This window comes from Myotis myotis, unplaced genomic scaffold (assembly GCF_014108235.1).
Source record: "Myotis myotis isolate mMyoMyo1 unplaced genomic scaffold, mMyoMyo1.p scaffold_m19_p_5, whole genome shotgun sequence".
Classification (NCBI taxonomy): Eukaryota; Metazoa; Chordata; class Mammalia; order Chiroptera; family Vespertilionidae; genus Myotis; species Myotis myotis.
This window is the reverse complement of record NW_023416357.1, coordinates 109,955,889-109,978,674: the sequence shown is the minus strand read 5'-3', so window position 1 is coordinate 109,978,674 and position 22,786 is coordinate 109,955,889. Positions and strand designations below refer to the sequence as shown.

Below are 22,786 nucleotides of genomic sequence, written 5' to 3'. Positions count from 1 at the left end.
TCCTAGGTTTGTCAGGGGATATAAATACCATGAGAGCCTGGACCACATCTGAGTTCTGTGTTCCTGTGAAGAGCTCGGCACACAGTAAGCGCTCAATAAATACAGTGGGAGTGAAGAGATGTCATAGGGTGCCCGCCACCCCATCAACGTCTCTCTAAGGAAAAGCTCCTAGATGTGCTGGTTTCTCTTCAGACCACATAGATCTTTTGCTTTTAAAAATTGTTTTATTGCTCTTTTATTTCTGACTGGTCTGTTTTTGTGTTTCCTAGCCCTTTGTTGAAGTTCTTACTAAGTTCATCTACTCTTCTCCTAAGTTAATTGAGCATCTTTATAACCAGTGTTTTGAACTCTTCATTGAGTAGATTGCTTGTCTTGATTTTGTTTAGTTCTTTTTCTGGAGTTTTGTTCTGTTCTTTCATTTGGGACACGTTTCTCTGTCTCCTCATTTTGGCTGCCTCCCTGTGTTTGTTTCTGTGTATTAGGTAGGGCTGCTATATCTCCTGGACTTGGTAGAGTGGCCTTGTGTAGTAGGAGTTTTGCAGGATCCCAGGAGAGGCCAAGCTGTGACCTACGGCCAGCTGCTGTGAGTGCTGGGCCTCGGATCACTTAGGTAGAGGTACGGGTCTCTCTGAGGCCAGATGCTGCTTATTTGAAAGATTTTAGAAAAGTCCAAAGAATGAGTCAAGATAGGCTGTTTGTGTGGAAAAGCCACTGGAATTGGCTTGGGATGGGGCCCACAGGTTGGGTGGGGCGGGATCTCAGAGACTCACCAGGGCGGGGCTAACAGTGTCGGTCAGGTTGATGAAGACTCAGATATGGTGCCCAACTGCCCACTCTGTGGAGTCGGGTGGGATCTCAGAAAAGGAACAATGGCCTCTGTCAGCACTTCTGTCTGGGAGAAAGCTGCCCCTCCAGCTTCACCCCAATGCCATACTATTCAGTTCCTTTTCTTATGTCCCTGGTGCATTTTGAGTTGCTGACCCAGCACTGGAGTTCAGAGGGAGTGAGTCTGAATAAGTCTGTGGATGGGCCCTTTAAAAGGAACTGCCTGCGACTCTAGCAGCCCTCTGTCTCCCTCAGCTTCAATCCCCACTGGTTTTTATAGCAAGAAGATATGGGGACTTCTCTTCCTGGCACTGGAACCCTAGGCTAAAGGGCCTGGTGTGAGGTTGGGATCCCTTGCTCTTCAAAGGGACCTCTGCAGCCAAGATATCCCTCCTGATTTTTATCCGCCCTACAGGGTGTAGGGACAGCACGTTCTGAGTCTTTGCCTTTCGTACCAGTGTCGATGTGGCTTCCTCTTTATATCCTTAGTTATAGGGCTTTTGTTTAGCTAGATTTCAGGCAGTTCTGAGTGATGGTTATTCTGTAGCTTAGTTGTAACTCTGATGTGATGTGGGAGGATTCAAGTACCTCATTTACCTACGCTACCATCTTGATCAGAACCCCCTCAATTTTATTTTTTATGAAGATAAATATTTTCTAAAATATGCTTTTGTTTCCTTTACTCAGTTTCTCACAAATATGCTTTCCTCCTGCACCTTGAGAGCTATTATCAAACATCTCATGCTGACTTTTTCCAACTTCTAAAATTCATGTAAAACTATATGACTGGTAGGGACTGGGCGTACTGTCTACCTATTGCTGCTCTTGGATATTTTTTTTACATATTCAACATGAAGAACTATTCTTTTACATTTTCGCTACCCAGTTCAGAGACAGAATGGTCTGAGTCTGGGTGTGCTGGCAGGAGCCAGATGGAGAACTCTGGGCCTGTGCTGCCTTTTCTCACAGTTGGATAAAGTCATTGGCATTCACTTGGGCCTAGCTTTCAAACCTGATACAAACTGTGACCTGTGACTGGGTCTTCTTGGCATTACAATCCACTGAATCTGCTACTGGCTCCCGCTGGGCTGTCTGCAGTAGCAGGCACATGAGCCCTGGGTGCTCCCAGCCCAGATGCTTGCAAATACTGCTGCTCACCAGCAGTGAGGGAGCGCGCAGGCCCTATGCATTTTATCTGTCCCCAAGCCCCACACTCATCCTTCCAATTACAGGTCTGCTCTCTCATTTTCTTCCTCAGGATATTGATTGTAGGAGCACCGTGCATTTTTCTTTCCCCTGCACACACACAGTCTCCTTGTTAACCAGGCTTGGTTGGGTTCAAAACCCCAAATTTAGATCAAAACCAACTGGAGCACTGGTTTCACATGCTTCCCTACAAACCCAACTTGAATCTTGAGCTTGTAGAACCAGCCCTCTCAGTAAGGAACTACAGAGAGAGGAGTGCTTACGAGCATCCAAGTATCATATACATACATGGTCAGGAGAGGAGGAAGAGGAGCATCCCACAGGTCCCTTCCCTATGTGGACCTGACACCGGCCCCCTTGCCACACTAACCAACCAGAAGGAAATAGAAGATGACACACAGCGGAGTCCCACACAGGTGGATGACTTGGCCCAGCCCTAAGACTCTGTTAACCCGTGTCTGGGGTCTGATTAGTGAGGCCATCCCAGGAAGGAAACTGGAAAGGGCTCAGGCCAGGAAGGGAGGTTTCACTCCCTCCCCTAGCCACCAACAATGGGTGAACAAACAAAACAAACACGGAATCTCAAGAGCTAAATCAGATATAGTTTGGTATAGATTCTTGGCAAGTTCATGGCATCTGCTCCATCGTGAATTACCAACCCAAGTTGGATACAGCTTGGGACACATTTGCCCTTTGGAGGTGGGCATCCTGGGGGACTCTGCTCTCCCACAAAGTAACTCTTAATGCCCTTGTTAGAAACACAGTTCTGGGATTCATGGGCATGTCTTTATGGTTCAAATCCTCTTCCTGGGATCAAGAGGGTATATTCAGGATAGAACTCCCAAACTGAAACTCCCTGACTGAATATCTTGTATAAATAGCCATTTTAAATATACTTTATGCAATAAGCAAAACAGAAAGAAAAGTATAAGCGAATGATTAAGTGAATACTCTACCTTGGGGATCCTCTTAGAGTTTTCAATAATTTCCAAGAAAGAGTTGTGTATTAACTCCCAGCAATCATCAAAAGATGGATTGAAGGTAATAATGGGCTCACTGACTTCAAGTTTGATCATGATTAGCTGAGGAATAAAGAACTCCATCTCTTGGTAGGGCTCTTCAAAGTCATTCCCATCCTTCAGGAGATATAAGACATGGCAACTGTCACAAAATGGGGCCTTCTAGAATTAAGGGAGCAGGCTACACCATTCCTGGTACCACAAGCATCAGACAAGGGCGTGAAGGGCAACATGCACCACATGCTTAAAATGAGGGCAAGGGTGCCTTAGTCCACCCTGCGCTCATCCTCTTACCTTCCCCATAGCTTTTACTCAGTATGTTTACTTTGCTTGAAAATTCCTGCATCAGTGTTTCCAAATCCTCCTCATCCTTCAAAATTCATCTCAAAATCTCCTCCACTTCTGAACTTCCATATTTCCACTCCCTCGGGGTATTTCATTTTTCTTTCTTGTAGAGATTTATAGGTACATCTTATCTCTTCTATTCTACTCTAACCTGAGGGCAGGACCTGTGTCTGAACCATCTACCTCTTCCAAAATATCCAATACTGTATTTAGCACATAGTAGGTGCTCAGTAATAATTTGCCGACTGAATCCGAACATATAATTATTATCTGCATACTTCAAATAAATGGGTTGCTAATGAGCCTCTAGTCTATTGTAGACACTCAAAATGTCAAGCTTCCCTACAACAAAAATATTGGCGTGGAAATATTCATAATTCTCTACATAGGCTTGTAATACAAGATGCCTTTCATAAAAGACAGGGCCTAATGAAACTGCCATAGGGCAGCTAGGAAGTACTTGTCTGACTAATTGCTTTTAGACATTTTTAGATCAGTTTAAGGATGATTGATAAACATTTGTTGACAACTACTCTGTATCAAATACCCGTAAGTTTTCCTCTTCCTTCAGACCTATGAAGGTTTTATTTTTCCCTGTGTGCAGTTTTAGGGTGAGATCTGTTTACACAGCTGAGTCTCTTCTGCTTAGTAGAGTAGAACTTACAATGACACCTATAAATTGGTCTCGTTAGAGTGCTAACACTGCAGTCTAAATTCAATAGCACTTGTGTCTATACTGTTTGAGCAAAAGACAATTGTTCATTTTCATTTAATTAGAAAAATGCTTAGAACTTAACCTTTTATAACCAGGCAATTTAACTGTATATTATTCTTTTTAAGGTACGATGCCCACATGATATAAAATCCAAAAGAATCATCCTTGAGCCCTAGGATCCTGAAGTTTAGGGGATATTGTGATGCTCCAAAAACCAGAACTTAGTGTTTTTGGTTTTTATTTCGACTTCACCGAAGTCATTTCATGAAGGAAATTATTAATTAGGTCAACAAAGCCATTTGGTTTTAGGGATGCCCCTTTCAAAGACCAAAGAACAAAAGCCAGCATGTGCAATGATACATACAACATTCCTGAAACATCAAGCTAAAGGCTTATAACAATCTTTTTCAACCCTGTCCTTTGATAGGATGAACAAGTGGCCATACCCTTTACTACAAAGGGTATGTATTCCATTTTATTAAATCTTTCTTTAATTTTTCTTAACAACTTCTACATTTCTGTAGATTTTTACCAATTTAGTAGTAGTTAATTATCTCATGAAAGCTTGCTGTATATTCACATTAGTTTATAAACTAACTAGAGGCCAGGTGCACGAAATTTGTGCACCCAGGGGTGGGGGGGTGTCCCTCAGCAGGCCTGCACCCTCTCGCAGTCCAGGAACGTTCAGGGGAGTGGACCTAAGTCATCAGTTAGACATCCTTAGCACTGCTGCAGAGGTGGGAGAGGCTGCACTCATTAGCCTTGAGCCCAGCTTCTGGCTGAGTGGTGGGAGTGCACTGACCACCAGGGGGCAGCTTCTGCACCGCGCGTCTGCCCCCTGGTGGTCAGTGCATGTCTTGGTGACTGGTCATTCTGCCATTTGGTCAGTTTGCATATTAGTCTTTTATTAGGTAGGATAAGGACCTGAAGTGTGTGTGAGTCAGGATTTTTATTTTTTGTCCTGGCTCATAGCTGATGGAATCCTGATTCTATCTTAATCATTTACCCTAAAAAGGGCTTGTTTATGACCCCCTACACACCTTGTGTATCATGAAAAAGGAGATGAGATCCTCAAGAGACTTAATGACCAACTCTCTGAGCTGGAGTGACATGAATGATGCAATAGAAGCAAAAAATTCCTCGATGTTCCTGGAGGAGTCGTAGTCACCCCTGGGAGCAAAATGGATCCACTTCTCCTTCTGGGAGACAAAAAGCTGAGCACAGGTGGGGATCCACCTGCAAAGACAGGAGGATAGCCAAGTAAGAACCTCCTCGAATTGGTATTTTCACACATCTGGCTGCCTCTCCTGCCAACACCCCTCTCCTGAGAAGAAAGTAGTAAGGTTTGACTTGAGAGACTATTCTTCCTCATTGGTCCTTTCTTCCTTCCACAAATTCTAATTCCCAATTCCCAGTGGGAATCACTGGTCTTACCATCCATTATATCTCTTTTCTGCTTGCCAGAAAACTACTGTTCTAGCATCTAGAAGTACTAGTGCTAGTCATGGTCAGAGGTAATAATTACCATATTTACCAAGCAGCTGCTGAGTGCCAGCGACTGCATATACTTACATATTCTCTAATATGTAAAAACCCAATGGTATTATCATCATTTCACATAAGGGAATTAATTTCTCTGGACATAGTCCTGCATGTATTTGCAAAGCAAAAGGAGTTGTCGGAGTGACTGAAAACACTCTAACCCAGGCACCTGGGGGCTGTTTATCTGGGCCACCTGCATGCAAGTCATTCAAGTGCACTGTCCTGTGACCAGCGAGGTCTGAGGGTTTCAGAGGAGGGGACGGGAGGGGCACCCTCACACCAATGGTAATGAGAGAGTTTAAAAGCGAAGGGAGACTGGGGTGGGGCTGATGCACAGTGGGCGTGAGGAGACACGAAGGCTGGGGGCACTGGAAGGAAGGGGACAGAGAAAGACGCCAGTGGGACGTCAGCAGCTGTGCAGCCCCCGGGCTGGGACTGAGTTTTCCTGCAAAGAGTTTCCTGTCTTTAGGATCCTGTGAGGAGCCCCACTCAGGCCAGGTACTGACTTGCTGAGCAGGACCTGGCGTGCTTCCATGCAGTGCTTCCAGATCACATCCTGATATTCCTGGGGCTGCAGAGGCAGTTTCCCTGCCAGTAATTCTGCTATTCGAACAAACCTGAGGTCTCTGAACCTGCCAAAAGAAGGGGGAAAGTAGCTCAGCTTCGTGACAAATTGTGTAGGACGGGCTCAAGAGGCATATATGCTCTTTCTTCAATAGGAGGAGAGCTAAACAGATCAAAACTAAGTATATCTGAAAAACTGGGGAGTCTGAGGAGGAAGTGGACATCCACAAAAACTCTCGCAGAGAGCAGATACATGAGCCACTTAGCAGGAGGTTACTGAGCCTTCTTGTGTGTCGTGCTGGGTGTCCCAACTGGGGACGGGGTTTGGGCACCAACTTCGTATTTGGTGACTGAGAACTGGGATGTCAACTGGACTAAACAAAGTTCTTTACAAACAGTGAAGACAAAGAGGACAGGGCACACAGAGCATCTTGGCGATCAGGTGGGTTACTGAGCCATTCAAGAAAACACTGTGCAGCCCAGCCAGCGTGGCTCAGAGGTGGAGTGTCGCCATGAACCAGGAGCTCACGGTTCGATTCCTGGTCAGGGCACATGCCTGGGCTGTGGGCTCGATCCTCCGTGAGGGATGTGCAGGAGGCAGTCAATCAATGACTCTCTCACCATTGATGTTTTTATTTCTCTCTCCCTCTCCCTTCCTCTCTGAAATCAAGAAAAATATACTTAAAAACAAAAACAAAAACAAAACACACTGTCCCACCCCTGACAGTTCACCAAGACATGCAGCCTCCCTCAGCGCCCGGCCTTACACGGTGCAGGCACTCAAAGTACACTTGTTGAATGAATGCCCCCCTCGGAGATGCTCTTCTCTTTCCCTGTTTCTTTCAGACCAATGGCTACGTCGCTCCTCACCACACTCCTCAGGCCTCCACTGGCTCCGAGGGCGCGAGTCCTCTTCCCGGCTCATCTCGGACGGAGTCCCTCTGCTCGGTTATGAGTCACTCTGCCACCACCGGCGCCTGCCACCCCCGGAGACCTCTGCCCTGCCTCTCAGCTCGGCTCGCACTTGCTCCCCTTTCCCTCACTCCCTGTGATGACCTTCAGGCGGCCCTTCCCCCTGAGACCGGCAGCCCTATTCCTTCTTGCTGGAGGTGGTGAGCCTAGCTTTCAGCTTGCCTGGCCAGGCCAGGGCACTGCCAGGGGAGGACAGAACCTGAGGACTCAGCGCCATGCACACTGCCACCCAGCCAGAGGTGGCCCTTGTCACCACCTGATAAGGAGGTTGCACATCTTTAACTGAATCCCAGCAAATTTCCCAATGGCCAGAAAATCTATTCTTTCTGAGACCACAACCCTCATCCTGTCCCCAAACACCTCACCCTTCACAGATAACGAGGTGACCTCTCAGGATTTTTGAAGTTAAATAGTGCAGGCCATGTAAGAAAAGTACTCTGTATCATTTCCTTAACAAATCTTTCTCACTGTGAATTTTTTGATTCAGCCAACAAAAGCCTTCTGAATGCCTCTGGGTCATTTTTGTACCTCTGTTGCCTACAGAATCTTACAGAGCCATGAAAAGCACATGGTACGCATCCGTTCTTCTCAGTACGGGCTATCGGTTCAATAGCTTGTCATCTTCATTACACAGTAAAATTAAACTCACGCACCCATTCCCGTGGCACTGAGCCTCTGGCCATGTTACCAGGCCTGAGAGTGAGTTCCTCGTTAGTTTCCAGGTTGATTTATGTTTTGAGGCTATAAACACGCTTGTAGTTAAAGCAGTGCTGCCGCTGGCCATGCGCCTTGCTCCCCACTGTCCTGTACCCAGCATGCTCCAGGGTTTAGAGACCCCGGTGTGTGGGCGCAACCACTGTGTGCCCAGCACTGTTCCAAGCACCTCCCCCAACAGCCACATGAGGGGAGCTTTGCTATTATTCCCACTTTGCATATAAGGAAACAGGCCCAGAGAGATGAACTTACCCCAAATCAAAAGTTCTGTAGTGACAGAGCAAGAACACTATTACTCAACACACTTCTACCCAGTTAGAAACTTACTTCTTTTTTTTCATTGTCTCGATGGACACCTGCAAAGCCTTAGAAAACGGAATTCAGTTCAAAGAAGGAATGTGCTTACTTCTTACCATTGGTGGGCTCCATCCTAGATTGACTTCCCCAACAATTCCTTTTAAAAATATAGGTAAAGCTAAGAATGTGAAAACAACTAAGCTCTCCAAGATAAAACACATTCTAAGCTAGAGACCTTCCCAAGACAAAATATTTGAGCTGCAAAGTTCAGCCAATCAAAATTAAATACACATATTTGCCTCTAACTTTTCTAAAAAGAACCCAGATGGTGGCAGCCTGACTTTCAGTGAACTCTGGTGGCCTTATTCTCCCACAGGAGTTGCACTCCCTCTTGAGGGACCCATAGAACGTGAGTCTTTCTTCCCAGTGCAATGGAAGAATGCGGGATAGCCACACAGTGAGATATTGTTCAGCCAGAAGAAAGAATGAAGTCCTAATACATGCTTCTCTGAATGAACCTTGGAAACATCCTGCTGGTGGAAGCAGCCGGACACAAAGGACCACCTGGTTCCGATTACAGGAAATGTCCAGATGAGGCCAAGCTCCAGAGACGGAGAGCAGATCAGTGTCACCAGGGCGAGAGGAGGGAGAGGGTGGAAAGACTGCTGACAGGTACATGTTTCTTTGGGGGAGGATAAAAATATTCTTGAGTTAAATATTTGTAAAAATTTGCAAATATACTCACAACGACTGCATTGTACACTTCAAAGGGGTGAGTTTTATGGTGTGTGAATTGTATTTCAATTTAGAAAAACTTAAGAGGAAAAAAAAGAGACTCCTGCCTGCTGGACTTTTACAATTCCTGTGGCCAATTAGTCACTGATGACTTTTAACGAGGCAGCCGCCAGCCATCCTGTGGGGAACTGAGTTACATCAATGAGTAAGACCCAAGTACCCAGTGTGGGAAGCTGCCTATTGTCTTCTCTAGCAGAGAGGTGTGGACAAGGAACGGAAGGCTGGTGACCCTTGAAGCCCTGGCAAAGGTCAGAGCTATGCACCTACTGTTTAGTGGAGATAATGGTAGCAGAAGCAACTTCCCCATCTATTATCATGTACATCCTTGCTGATACGTCTGCCTGTTACTGGAACTTGCCTGCCTAAGGGCTATGGGTGCATCCCAAACTGAATAAAAGGATGCCAAGGCCTGAGCACAACCGAGTCCATCCTCTTGGGATGGGCTCTCCCCTGGCCCCCCAGTTTCCAAATTATTATCTCTTGTCTCAACTCTTTCATTTGTGTGTGGCCCCTCTTCCAGAGCCCGAACCCTAAACCACACGGGACGTGGGGAAAACACACATTACACATCTGGCGCCCGAATAAACATTACACAACCCACCCTCTCGTGGGCTGGAGGTCGAGCAAGTAAACATGCAATTAGGATTCAGCGAGACACAGGTGGTAATGGAGGTACTTCAGGCACTGTTCTGAGTACCTTACAGCATTAACTTAGTTATTCCTCCTACAACCCTATGAGCTCTCATTATCCCAAATTCAGGGATGAGGCACAGAGAGGTGGTAACACACCCATACCTCTCACCTATGAAGCCCCGGAGTCCAGGCCTGGCCCTGCAGCCTGGCTCCTTGCCTGTGCTCTTACCCAGGATGCTCCAGTGCTGAGAGACCCGGGGGCTGTGGGCCAGTCCCTATGCCTGTTGGTCTGATGTTGTGATTTCGTGCCCAGGACAGGACTACCTCATAGTGCCCAGCGTAACATGTTCTCCCATGTGTGGAAGCAGCAAAGAGACGGGAGGGGAAGGGAGGCCCTTCTTACTCTTCAAACCACAGCTGCTCCAGGATGAGCACCATGGGGTTCACCGTGTGCAGGTGCTCCTCGTTCCACTTCTTGGCGCTCTTGTAGGCCCCGTGCCAGGGCACAGGCGCCCGGACGGCTCTCTGTGGGAACAGGCGGGGGGTGCTCTCGATGAAGAGCCTCTTCTTCTCCTCTGGGTCCATGAGGATGTAATCAACTAGGACCAATGGGAAACACTGTTATTACGCAGGGACCCTGAGCACTTGTGCTCTTAGCTTCAACTCTCCACAGGCAACATTTGAAAATGCTCCCTCACGGGCAGGGTCGCCAGCAGTCCCCTGCGCATGCTCTGCGGTTCTGTGTTTTTTGTCTGAAGACACCAAGCAAGGAGGTGGGTAACCGCAGCCTGGAGCGCAAGGAACCCGGGATGGCATCCTGTTAGGATATCTAGCATCTGCATGACAATGAATGAGTATTTGCTGATGCCTCATTAATCATTAATTGACTCCTCAGACCAAAATTAACACAATGGATGACACCAGATACTTGTAATGGAAATTCAGAGATCAAAAACCTCACATGCTAAGGAAAGAAAAATTGGTAAAAGCTTCACAGGCGAAGTAACATCTGAGCTGGGTCCTGAGGGATGAGGGGGTGTTTCTGAGACAGGCCCGGGAGGGAAGACGGGCCGAGGAGCAGCATGTAATAGAGTGCGGGCGGCTCCAGGAGCTGTTATTCACTCTGTGGCAGGAATAGCAGGTGCCAGTGGTTTGAGTTCAAGGTGATAAAACTGGAAAAGTAGGTTGGGGCTGGAATTTGAAGGACTTAGAAGTTTATTCTTCTGAGTTTGGTTCTACCTTTAGTAAACAACGAGCCATTACACTGACACCACCAGAAAGTTAATTAGGAAATTAAAAATAACTAGACAAGTTGGTGAAGATGGCTGTTGTCCAGGTAAAACAGGAAGGAAGGGAACTAACATGGTCACCCTCTGCCAGGGTCGAGCCCCAGTGGTCCAGGAGTTCCCAAAGGTGTGGACGGAGTTGGCCAAGAATGAGCTGGAGACAGTGTTCAGATGATCAGCATAGCCATGTTCTCCCTTTATTCTCCTGTTACATCTGTATTTATACCATTTGATCCTATAAGCATGCCTCTATAGTCACATCATGGTATGTTTTGGGTCCTCCCTTGACCTTCTACAGTTCCTTGTTTCATGTCCATAGTTCTTATCTGACCTTTGCCAAAAATCCCATCTCTATCTAGTTCTGTTGATTTTAATCCTATCCATTCTATTCCAAAGGTTAGGGCTAGTTTGTTATCTCCATTCCAAGGTCACTACTCCAGCTATAAGGAAGTAACTAAAGGAGATTATCCTATTCTATGGCCTAAGTAAAGATTATGTAGCTTAAGCGTGATTGTTCGTAGTTAAGGTGATTAACTACCCACCTGGCACTTAGTTAAGGGGTTTTACTGATTTATTCCCTTCCTGAGTCCTGTTAATCCCTAACTCCAGAGAAACATCCCCACCTGGGGAAACAACCTTTCTTGGGGCGGTGGCCCTGGTTAGAACACATAGTACTAAGAAGGGGAGCAAACATATTAAGAACAGTATGCCATATACGCCAGGTCCCTTGAAACATATGCTGTGCAGATGTTTCTTCCTGCAGCAACTGTGTCAAGCAGCAAGGATGGACCGGCTTCCGGCAACCCTCCTCTTTGGCATGTTTCGCACATCACTCATGGTCATCGAACAGTCCCCCTACCTCTGTGAGCAAGACCTGGGGCCCAGGCCGAAGGGGAGTGAGGGAGACAGCCTTCATCACCAAAGAGCTCACAGTCTCTAAGGCAGCTAAGACCCCATGAAAATGCAGAGACAGTGGAGACTTAGTGGCACAGGTGAGCTGACAGTGGAGACAAGAAAGGCTGTGAGTGCAGGAGATGCAGCGAGCACTGCGGGCTGGAGAGAGGCAAAAGAGTGGAGAGAAGAGGCAGGTCTGAGTGTGATTTCAGATGTGGAGTTGGCCCGTGCCCTCGTAGCGCTGCCCCTGGGAAGTGGCACCTGCTGCCTCACCTGGAGCTTGTTAGCTATGCAGGCTGGGCCCCCTCAGGTCCACCCGTCAGGACCAGACCCAGGTTAAGTGGGTGCACATTAACGTGTGAGAGGTCTGTGGGAGACAGGAGTGGTGGTGGGGTGGGGGCATTTGAATTAAAAGTTAAAATGCTTTGGCGTTTTCAGAAAAACGGGGTAGAGGACTGAGAGTGAGAAGAAGGGGCCCTCTGCATGGGAACCCCCGCCCAGGTCCGCCCAGCCTTACCGATGCTTTTCATGAGGCTGTTGTAATAGTAACTTTCCTTCTCCTCCATGAGGGTGTTCACCAGGGGTTCCAGGAAGGGACTCATCAGCAGAGTGCTAGGAATCAGCTTCGAAATCCGAACCATCACTTCATCCTCCTCGGGGGCAATCATGTCTTTTCGGATTCCATGGGTCAAGTAATAATCATACCTCTTCCGTAAACAAACCACCAGAGAAGAAAATGATCATGATTGGTGAACCATGCCCACCTTCCCACACCCATCAGCTGACAGGAGGCCAAGGCCACACAGCGCCCCTCCCTACCCTTCCTGCGCTACAGCTGTGCGGCCTGCGCTGTGACCTCACACACATGGTTATGAGGTCACTGCCGAGTCTTCCCCATGACTCAAGGTTTTGACCAAAGCTAGAGAGAGGTCAGTGAAATACAAAGAAAGATTTGTCAAACGCCATGCAGATAGTAAGAGAGATGAGGCAGCATACCTGATGAGCTTTAAGAAGAGGAGTGAGTTCCTTAAAAGGACTCGAATGATTCACTCTCCTCAACATTGATCCTCTGCAACGCAGCTTGTAGCCGTCAGTTGGGGAAAAAAGATCCCCAAAGACCTAGTGAGACTTATGATAGCTCTTCTAATCCAACTGTGGGTTTTTAAAAATATCTATCTCTCTCTCTCTCTCTCTCTCTCTCTCTCTCTCTCTCTCTCTCTATCTATCATCTATCTCTATCTATAGATAGATAGATATTTCTTTATTGGTTTCAGAGAGGAAGGGAGAAGGAGGAGAGATAGAAACATCAATGATGAGAGAGAATCATTGATCGACTGCCTCCTGCACACCCCCTACTGGTGATCGAGCCTGAAACCCAGGCATGTGCCCTTGGCCGGAATTGAACCTGGGACCCTTCAGTCCACAGGCCGACGCTCTATCTACTGAGCCAAGCTGGCTAGGGCCATCTATGGGCTTTTTTAAAAAAAATATATTTTATTGATTTTTTTTTTTAGAGAGAGGAAAGGAGAGGGATAGAGAGTTAGAAACATCGATGAGAGAGAAACATTGATCAGCTGCTTCCTGTACACCTACTACTGGGGATGTGCCTGCAACCAAGGCACATGCCCTTGACCAGAATCGAACCTGGGACCCTTGAGTCCACAGGCCATTGCTCTATCCACTGGGCCAAACTGGCTAGGGCAGTGGTTCTCAACCTTGGCTGCACATTAGAATCCCCTGGGAATCTTTTTAAAATCCTGATTTCTGGACCTCATCCTCCGGAAATTCTGTTTCTTTGTTACTAATGTTGTGGCCCCACCCCATAACAAAGAAACAGAATTTCCGGAGGATGAGGCCCAGAAATCAGGATTTTAAAAAGATTCCCAGGGGATTCTAATGTGCAGCCAAGGTTGAGAACCACTGGGTTAGGGCCAACCATGGGCTTTTGAGTTGAGAAAAGCTACAGATGCACACACTGAATAAAAATGGCCTGCGTCACCTGGTGACACTGAACATTTTGTTTCCTTAGGGCCTGCCTCTGAGCTGCTGATGGCTGAGTGGCTCTAGCGATGGATCATTTCAAATAGATGAGAAGCACCAAGTGTAGGCAAGGGTTTGAAATCAGCTTTGAGGGTCAGTGCCAACTGTCTGAGGTCAGAAGAGGCTGAGCTCACCTTTTCCAACTGGAGTGAAAGCTGATTATACAGAAACACACCCAACTCCCTCATCATAAGAACTGCCCGGGGTCGGACAGAGGCTCTGGTTAAAATGCAGCCCCACAGACCCCTCCTCAGGCAGTTTGGTTTCTGTTAAACAAGCACTTTAAGTGATTGTAATCTGCTGGCAACTTTGAGAAATGCTGGCAGCTCTTACCCACAGAGACTTTACTGTCAGCCAGACCTGGCCTGAGGCCCAGCTTTGCCTCTTCCTGACTGCACAACCCCAGCAAGCTGTTGAATCAGTCTGCACCCCAATTTCCACAGCTGGACAATGAGAAGGATCCTAGTACCCAGGTCAAGTAAGGGTTAGCATGGAATTTTGTCAACAGCACAGTGACTGAGTTTTTATTGTTAATCATTTTTATGTACTATAAACTCATAAGCTATTTGCTCGAAAGATTTATTGTTCTCCTTTTCAGGTAGAGGTTAGAAACTCAAAAGGCTACCTACAATCAAGCAGGTGACATTAACAGGTGACAGTTGGCTGGACATAAAAAAATAATAAGAATGGTGGAGACCAACAAACTGGAGAATGTATCTCTCACCTAAAGGAGGCAGCTCCTACTCAGCTCAGAGTATCTTAATTTTTCAAGAGAAATTAAAAATCTAGCTCATATGAGATTTCCCTCATACAGCGATAGACCAAATTCAGCCTGTGGTGGGGTTGCCAGATGGGTTGGGATATACTTATACTAAAAAATTATTCATGTTTATCTGAAATTCTTCTTTAGCTGGGTGTCCTGTTTTGTGTTTTGTTTTTGTTTTTCCAACATCTGGCAACCCCAGCCTGTGGGTCACCATTTTGCAACTTATGTTCTCAGAGGACCCAAAGCTATTGGTTTCTAAGGCTTACTAGAGCAGAGAATGCATTCACTCACACACACACACACACACACACACACACACACACACACACAGTAGACTGTCCTGGGTTCTGGACTGTGTATTTTTAAAACATGCCCTGGGTGATTCTGCTGTTCCCCCCAGGTCAGAATCACTGAGATGCCAATTGGGAGAAAGGCAGTGATGAGAATGTACCTCCAAGTCTGATTTGGATGGCTTGGCTTCTTTACTTTCTATTTCCATCTCCTTCTGTAACATCATGTTAATCTGCTCTTCTGGGCTCGCTGGTCTGCTTCCTGGGGGGGTCTCAGAGGTCATCACCTCCTTCTTCCTGGGTGAGGAGGTCAGGGTCTTGTGGGCGGATTTGGTCCTGAAAAGAAGACATGGCTCAGCCCTGGCTCAGCAGAGGCTCTGAGCTGTCAGCCTGCTTTCCAGCCACATGAGGGTCCTTCTGCAGGAGAAGCCCTCCTCCGTGTCATCTGAGAGCTGTGGCATGAGCGGCGACCTCTAACATGGAGCATTGCATATGTATGTTAGCACTGGTTTGCTCAGTTGGTTAATTTATTTTTATTCAGCATCTAAAGTTTTTTTAGATTAAGGGAATTTGGGGAGTGGGGGACATTGGTTACTGGTTATCTGGGAATGCTTTGAAGCCAAGAAGACCATGGCTTTAGTGAGACCACAGCCTTTTGTGGTTCAGCCTGGTGTCCTGAAATCCTTGTACCCATAGAGACAATGAAGAATCTTACCTGGTATGATCCGTTTTGTCTATTGGGGAGGACTTCATTTTCTTTTTCTCAGGCTCTGCTGAGCTTTTTGTTGCTAGAATAGTGGAGAAGAAAGACATAAGTGATGGGCAGTGGCCTTGGGCCATCCTCTCTCCACAGGGATGTGGCTCTCAGGACTGTCCAGGTGCAGTGGGATGAGGCAGGAGATGTGGGTTCTGGTCCCACCTGCACCACTAATTACCTGTGTGGCCCTGAAGAAGTGACTTCATCACTCCAGGCCTCGGCTTCTTCAATTGTGAAATAGGGATGAGCAAATTCATACATTTGACAGGTATTAATAACTTCCTACTTGATCCACTCTCCAACCCTGTTGCTCTGTTTCCTAAATGTCACATGTATTATTGTTTCATATTTTTCTTTAAATAGACTCAGATATTTAAACTTAATATATTTACTTTTTTAAAAAAAAGTGTGATTATCATAAATAAAAAAAACAGTATTATTGCCCTAACTGGTTTGGCTCAGTCGATAGAGCATCAGCCTACGAACTCAAAGGTCCCAGGTTTAATTCTGGTTAAGGGCATGTACCTGGGTTGCAGGCACATCCCCAGTGGGAGATGTGCAGGAGGCAGCTGATCGATGTTTCTCTCTCATCGATGTTTCTAACTTTCTATCCTTCTCCCTTCCTCTCTGTAAAAAATCAATAAAATATTTTAAGAAAAGAAAACAAAATAAAACAGTACTATTTGCAATAAAGGGTAACTACAAATCCTATCTAATAAAGACAGAATATGCAAATTGACTGTCACTTCATGACAAAAATGGCGGCACCCACAGCCAATAAGGAGAGGATATGCAAATTGTGCAACAAAGATGGCGGTGGCCGGGCTGGGATGCCTGCGTTGTGGTGATGACGCAGGCATTCCGTACCCCCCTGGCCACTTTGGGCCTCTGGGCAGCACACGAAGGCGGAAAGGTGGCTCCGGGCCAGAGCAAAGGCAGTGCTGGCAGCCAGGGAAGGAAGGCCTATTCTTGCACGAATCTTCGTGCATCGGGCCTCTAATAATTTTAATAAATGACATAAAACTCTACTATTCAACTTGCTTAAGTTTCTAGCCTAAGGAAATTAACAAGTAATAGAAAAGTATTAATGTCATACTACTATTAAATTAACATTCTGAGAAAATTAAAGAGAACTGAAAACTCTCAAGATATATTTTGAGTTCATACTTGAGCTCCTCATCAATCTACTCCAAATATAATAGTAATAGGAAAAAAAACCTCTTTAAATATAAAAATATATTGCTCCAACATACATCTAACAAGAATTACTAAAGGATACCCTTAAATAGATATATGTGTACCTGGTGGGATTAAATAAATTAATATATACAAAGTACTATGGGGAGAGGAACCAAGATGGTGATGTAGGTAAATGTGGTACTCAAATCCTCCAACAACCAGATCAAATTCCAACTAAACTACAGAACAACCATCATTCAGAACCACCTGATATCTATCTGAATGGAAGTCCTACAACTAGAGAAGTAAAGAAGAAACCATGTTGAGACTAGTAGGAGGGGCAGGGACATGGAATGAGCTGGTCCAAAATCCACATGACATTTTTTTAATTGGGAGGGATATCTAGGTTGTGGAGGTTCCTACAAGAAGCAAGGGGTCCCAGCCCCATGCCAGACCCCTCAGCCCAGGGTTCTGGTGTTGGGAAGAGAGGACCCTGTAACTTCAGGCTGTTAAAACCAGCAGAGATTGTGGCTGAGTGACACAGAGCTGACAGAGACCCAGGCAGTTCCTCTTAAAGGGCCAGTGCATGGACTTACTTGGAGTCACTCCCTCTGAGCTCCAGTATTGGGGAAGCAGCTTGAAAGTATCCAAGGACATATGGGGAGGAACTGTATTGTCTGGCATCAGGGCAGGAACTCAGGGGAAGCTTTCTCCCAGCCTGCTTTCCAGCCACCAAAGTGCTGGCAGAGATTATTATTCCTATGCTGGGACCTATTCCACCACAGAGCTGACTGGCAGTCACCATATCTGAGTCTCCATCAATCTGGCCCACACTATTTGTTTCACCATGGAAATTCTCTGAGACCCCACCCCATCCAATTTTCAGCCCCACCCAAGCTGTTTGTAGTGGCTTTTCCATGTGAATAGCCTGTCCTGGCTCAGGCTTCAGACTTTTCTAAAATCTCTCAAACAAGCATGCTCCATACCTATCAATAAGTGGCCCCAGGCCTGGCACTAGCAGCAACCTGCCTTAGTTCATAGTTTGGCCTCTCCTGGGCACCTCCAAGGCCAACACAAGTAGCAGCCATCTGCAGATTGCTCTGTAGCTTGTGCCAGATGGCCCCAGGGAGAAGAAGTTCCAGTAACTTTGGAAATTGGCCGACTTTGTACATCCCAGGAGGTCCTAGAGCCAGTGCACCAGTGGACAGCTTCAGACAACACCAGATTACAATTCTACCACATTAACAAGTGACACACTCAAGAGGCAGACTTGGTGAGCACCCCACTGAAGCAAGTCCTGCTCCATAGGGGTGTCTCCTGAACAGCAGTTCTTCCATTGTAGACAACAACTGGTCATCACAGCCAGTTGCCCTGGGGGTCAATTCCACCCAGTGATGCCAACAGCAATCAAAGTTCAACTACAATAGGACAGTGAACACAGCTCACACAGGGGGTGCACCTAGATTGCCCAGCTCAGGGCACTGGGGAGGCTGAGCCACTGGGCCTTTTGGACACCTACTTCACAAGGCCACTCTACCAATTCCAGGAGACATAGAAGCTCTACCTAATACATAGAAACAAACACAAGGAAGCAGCCAAAACATGGAGATGAACATGTCACAAAAAGAAGAAATCTCCAGAAAAAAAAACACACTAAGTAAAATGGAAGCAAGCAAACTACTGGATACAGAGTACAAAATAATGGTTACAAGGATGCTCAAGAAACTTAATGAAAGCTTCAAGGAATCTATTGAGAATGATAAAGGACTTAGTGAGAAATTTAAGGATCTTAGTGAGAACATCAAAAACATGAAAAAGGACCAGTCAAAAATGAAGGATACACTAGCTGAAATGAAGAATAATTTATAGGGAATCAACAGTAGAGGATGTCAAGAATCAAATCAACAATTTGGAATATGAGGAAGCAAAATCACCCAATCAGAAGAGCAAATGAAAAAAAAATCTGTTGGGGTCCAACCCCAGCAGGTCCAGGGGTTCTCAAAGGTGTGGACAGTGTCGGCGAAGAAGGAATGACATGCAGACAGCCTTCAGCTGATCAGCAGCCTAGCCAGGTTCTCTAGCCAGGTTCTCCAGCCAGGTTTGGTCTTTTTTGTCCTGTTACATCTGTATTTATACCAGTTTATTTTAATCCTATCCATTCTATTCCAAAGGTTAGGGCCTTTGTTATCTCCATTTCAAGGTCACTTACTCTATTGTTCTGTTAAGCTACAAGGAAGTAACTGAAGGAGATTATCCTAAGTAAAGATTATGTAGCTTAAGTGTGATTGTTTGTAGTTAAAGTGATTAATTACCCGCCTGGCACTTAGTTAAGGGGTTTTATTCCCTTCCTTAGTCCTGTTAATCCCTAACTCCAGGGGAAAATCCCCACCTGGGGAAACAACCTTCCTCGGAGAGATGACCTTGGTTAAAACACATAGTGCTAAGAAGGGAGCAAACATATTAAGAACAGTATGCCATATACGCCAGGTCCCTTGAAACATATGCTGTGCAGATATTTCTTCCCTGCAGCGACTGTGTCAAGCAGCAAGGATGGACTGGCTTCCAGCAAAAATCCAAAAATATGAAGATAATGTAAAGAGCCTCTGGAACAACCTCAACTATATCAACATTTGCATCATGGGGGTGCCAGAAGGAGGAGAGAGCAAGATAGTGAAAATCTATTTGAAGAAATAATGACAGAAAACTTCCCCTACCAGGTGAAAGAAATAGACTTACAAGTCCAGGAAATGCAGAGAGTTCTAAACACTATGAACCCCAAGAGACCCACACCAAGACACATCATGATTAAAATGCCAAGGGTTAAAGACAAAGAGATAATCTTAAAAGCCACAAGAGAAAAGCAGTTAGATACCTACAAGGGGGCACCCATACAACTGTCAGCTAATTTCTCAACAGAAATTTTGCAGGCCAGAAAAGCATGGCAAGAAATATTCAAAGTGATGAAAAGCAAGGATCTATAACCAAGATTACTCTACCCAGGAAAACTATCATTTAGAATTGAGGATCAGATAAAGAGCTCCACAGACAAGAAAAAGCTAAAGGAGTTTAATACCACCAAACCATGAAATGGTGAAGGGGCGAAGAAGAAGAAGAAGAAGAAGAAGAAGAAGAAGAAGAAGAAGAAGAAGAAGAAGAAGAAGAAGAAGAAGAAGAAGAAGAAGAAAGAGGAGGAGGAGGAGGAAGTGGAGGAGGAAGAGGAGGAGGAGGAGGAGGAGAAGGAGGAGGAGGAGGAGGAGGAGGGGGGGAGAAGAAGAAGATCATAAATATAAATCTATATCTATCATCAACTGAAAGTAAAAATCAAAACAAATGAATAAGGAATCTAATGAACAAAATAAACTGATGAATGAAATAGAACCAGAGGCATGGAAACATGGAACAGACTGATGAATCTCTGAGGGAAGGGGAGGGGTGGGAAGAGATTAACCAAAGATCTTATATGCACACTAGGGGCCCAGTGCATGGATTGGTGCACCTTGAAAGGAAGTGTAGGCCAGGAGGCTGCAGTGGGCACAGGGGTGGGTCTCACCTCATCCTCCGTGCCCCTGACTGGCCCTGCCCACTGTGGCCCCCAGTCCACTGTTTGCCAGCAGCCCACTCCTGCTGCCACCACTCCCATGTGCTCTGTGGAGCAATTGGGGCCGGCGCCAGCAGTGGGTGCAAGTGGGGCCAGCGCCGGGCACCAGCAATGGGTGTAAGCGGGTCCAGTATCGGCAGCAGGTGTGAGTGCCAGGCAGGACTGTGGCGTGCAGGCGCAAAGAATTTTCAGTAACCACCAGAGTTTCGTCCTGATGACAGCAACCAGTGCCCCGCCATGGTCTGGCACCCCTGCTCACCTGCTCCACCATCTCACCACGGCCAATGCCCGCCATATTCCGCGCGCATCCCCTGGTGGTCAGCGCATGTCATAGTGACTGGTTGTTCGATTGTTCTGCCATTTGGTCTATTTGCATATTAGCCTTTTATTATATAGGACTAGAGGCCCAGTGCACAAAATTCATGCACTGAAGGGGTGTCCCTCAGCCCAGCCTGCACCCTCTCTAACCTGGGACCCTTCAGGGGATGTCTGACTGCCGGTTGAGAGAGAATTTGAGCCAGAACCACCCAGTGATCCACATATACCATAATATAATAAGCAGTGGTTGTTTTAAACCAGCAGTCGCCAAATGGTGATCTGTGAGGTCTGAAAGATTGGCAACCGCTGTTTTAAACTGTTAAATTTGGGGGTAATTTGTTATACAGCAATCAATTAACACAAGTGCATGAGAATAGTGCTTGGTGCATTGTATGTAAGGTTTGGTGTATGTATATGTAAGGTTAGCCTTTACAATCATTCCCATTTCATACGTGAGGAGACTAACTGAGGTTATCTAAAATTAGCTGCCGTAACAGTAAAGCCAGGCTAGAACCCAGGATTACAAATCAAACTCCAAGACCCCATCCTGCCACAGATACCTGATGGGAACTCCTGAATGACCCTTTTCCTAGGGACATTGATGGTGACCGGCTGGTAGACCTTCAGCAGGTCCTTCAGCTTCAGGTCCTGAGCTGTCAAGGAGTAATTGTTGGCAATGCAATCGCTGGGTCCACGATGGTGGTGCTGCTCTTTGAAGGGTGCAGCCAGGGTCCACGATGTGCGTTGCATCAAGGGGGGGTAAAAGCTGTGTGACATGACCGTCTACAGGGAGACATGCAGAGAGAGATGCAATGAGGGCCATCTCTTGTGAGTGGCCTGGCCGGTGTTGCTCAATGGGTTGGATGTTGCCCATGCACCAGAAGGTCACGGTTCACTTCCCGGTCAGGGCACATGCCCTGGTTGTTTGCGGGTTTGATCCCCAGCAGGGTGCCTGGGCTCTGAGGGGGCCTCGCTACATTCTCTTGCTGACAATCGCAGAGTCCCACATGCCTTATGCTGTTTCTATCTTCTGCAAACTCGCTGCGAGTGCTTTCTGAGTGGATGCTGATTGTCCTGCCTGGCCACTGTGAGCGTGGTTTCTGAAGCCAAGGATAATAGCTGGCTTTCAGTAAACAGTAAGCTTGTGAATCAGGTAACTGATTTTTATTGTCTTTATTCCTAATGGACATGGCTAGAAAGAAATAATCGCTCTCACTTTATAGCTGAAGATGAAGCATTTCAGAGAGTTTCAATAACACAGCAGGTAACCTTCCCCGGTCACAGGAATGACCAAACCCCCCAATCCCACTGTCAACCCTGCCTGCCTGTCCCCCGAGGGCCACCAGGTGAACAGACCTGATAGACTTCAGACGGCTCTTCGTTCGCAGAAGCAGGCAGAGGGGGGAGCTCGGGCCGCATCTGGCAGCGGCTCATGTGATGTATCGAGTCACTTTTGGGGATCTGTTGGAAATGGGAACAAAGTCACTCTTTAGGAATGAGGAAAGATTCCTGAGCCTCTAAGTTGGTGAGGAGTAGAGATTCCCAGGAATATTCTAGGCACAGAGTTCTCATCCCCGTCCACTGTGTAGATCTCATTGTTAAGCCATCCATCTTTCCAGCAGCATCTCCTCCTTAGCTACATGCTTAGGAGCAAACTCAGATATTTTTTTCTCCAGGGAAGGGCCCAAATTGTAAGGGCACCCCAAGCTGCCCTACGTTGTGTTGTGATGAAAGGGGCTGCCTTTTAAAAATACTGTTGCATTTCACATATGCACAATTCAAGTAGGAATTTACCCATGCAATCGCATTGCATGCTGTGTGTGCTTAGCACAGCCATTCTGAGCTTCCTGCAGAAAAAACATCATTTAAACCTGTGGGAGCTGGAGCCCACCTTCCCTTCAGTGAGCGTGTGTTGGGAGTGAACCTCAGGGACTCAGTGCAGGTGCCTCCCGGAGCAGAGCTGAACGTGGCTGCAGTGCTGCCTGATGCTGTGTGCACGTCTGCCCCACACCAGTCCCCTGAAGCCGCAGG

The 22,786-nt window shown here is 46.5% G+C and overlaps 1 protein-coding gene across 1 annotated transcript in view; it reads right to left on the bottom strand.

The window, feature by feature from the left end:
- Positions 1-22,786, bottom strand: part of DNAH3 (dynein axonemal heavy chain 3) — a 193,832-nt gene that overhangs the window by 167,700 nt on the left and 3,346 nt on the right. Inside the window, exons 2-10 of the mRNA XM_036309630.1 lie at positions 22,112-22,216; positions 21,316-21,538; positions 15,619-15,691; positions 15,065-15,239; positions 12,325-12,514; positions 10,031-10,226; positions 6,159-6,284; positions 5,151-5,346; positions 2,988-3,167 (exon numbers count right to left, since the gene is read on the bottom strand). Coding sequence (XP_036165523.1) covers positions 2,988-3,167; positions 5,151-5,346; positions 6,159-6,284; positions 10,031-10,226; positions 12,325-12,514; positions 15,065-15,239; positions 15,619-15,691; positions 21,316-21,538; positions 22,112-22,216 — 1,464 coding nt within the window. The remainder of the gene's footprint in view (positions 1-2,987; positions 3,168-5,150; positions 5,347-6,158; positions 6,285-10,030; positions 10,227-12,324; positions 12,515-15,064; positions 15,240-15,618; positions 15,692-21,315; positions 21,539-22,111; positions 22,217-22,786) is intronic.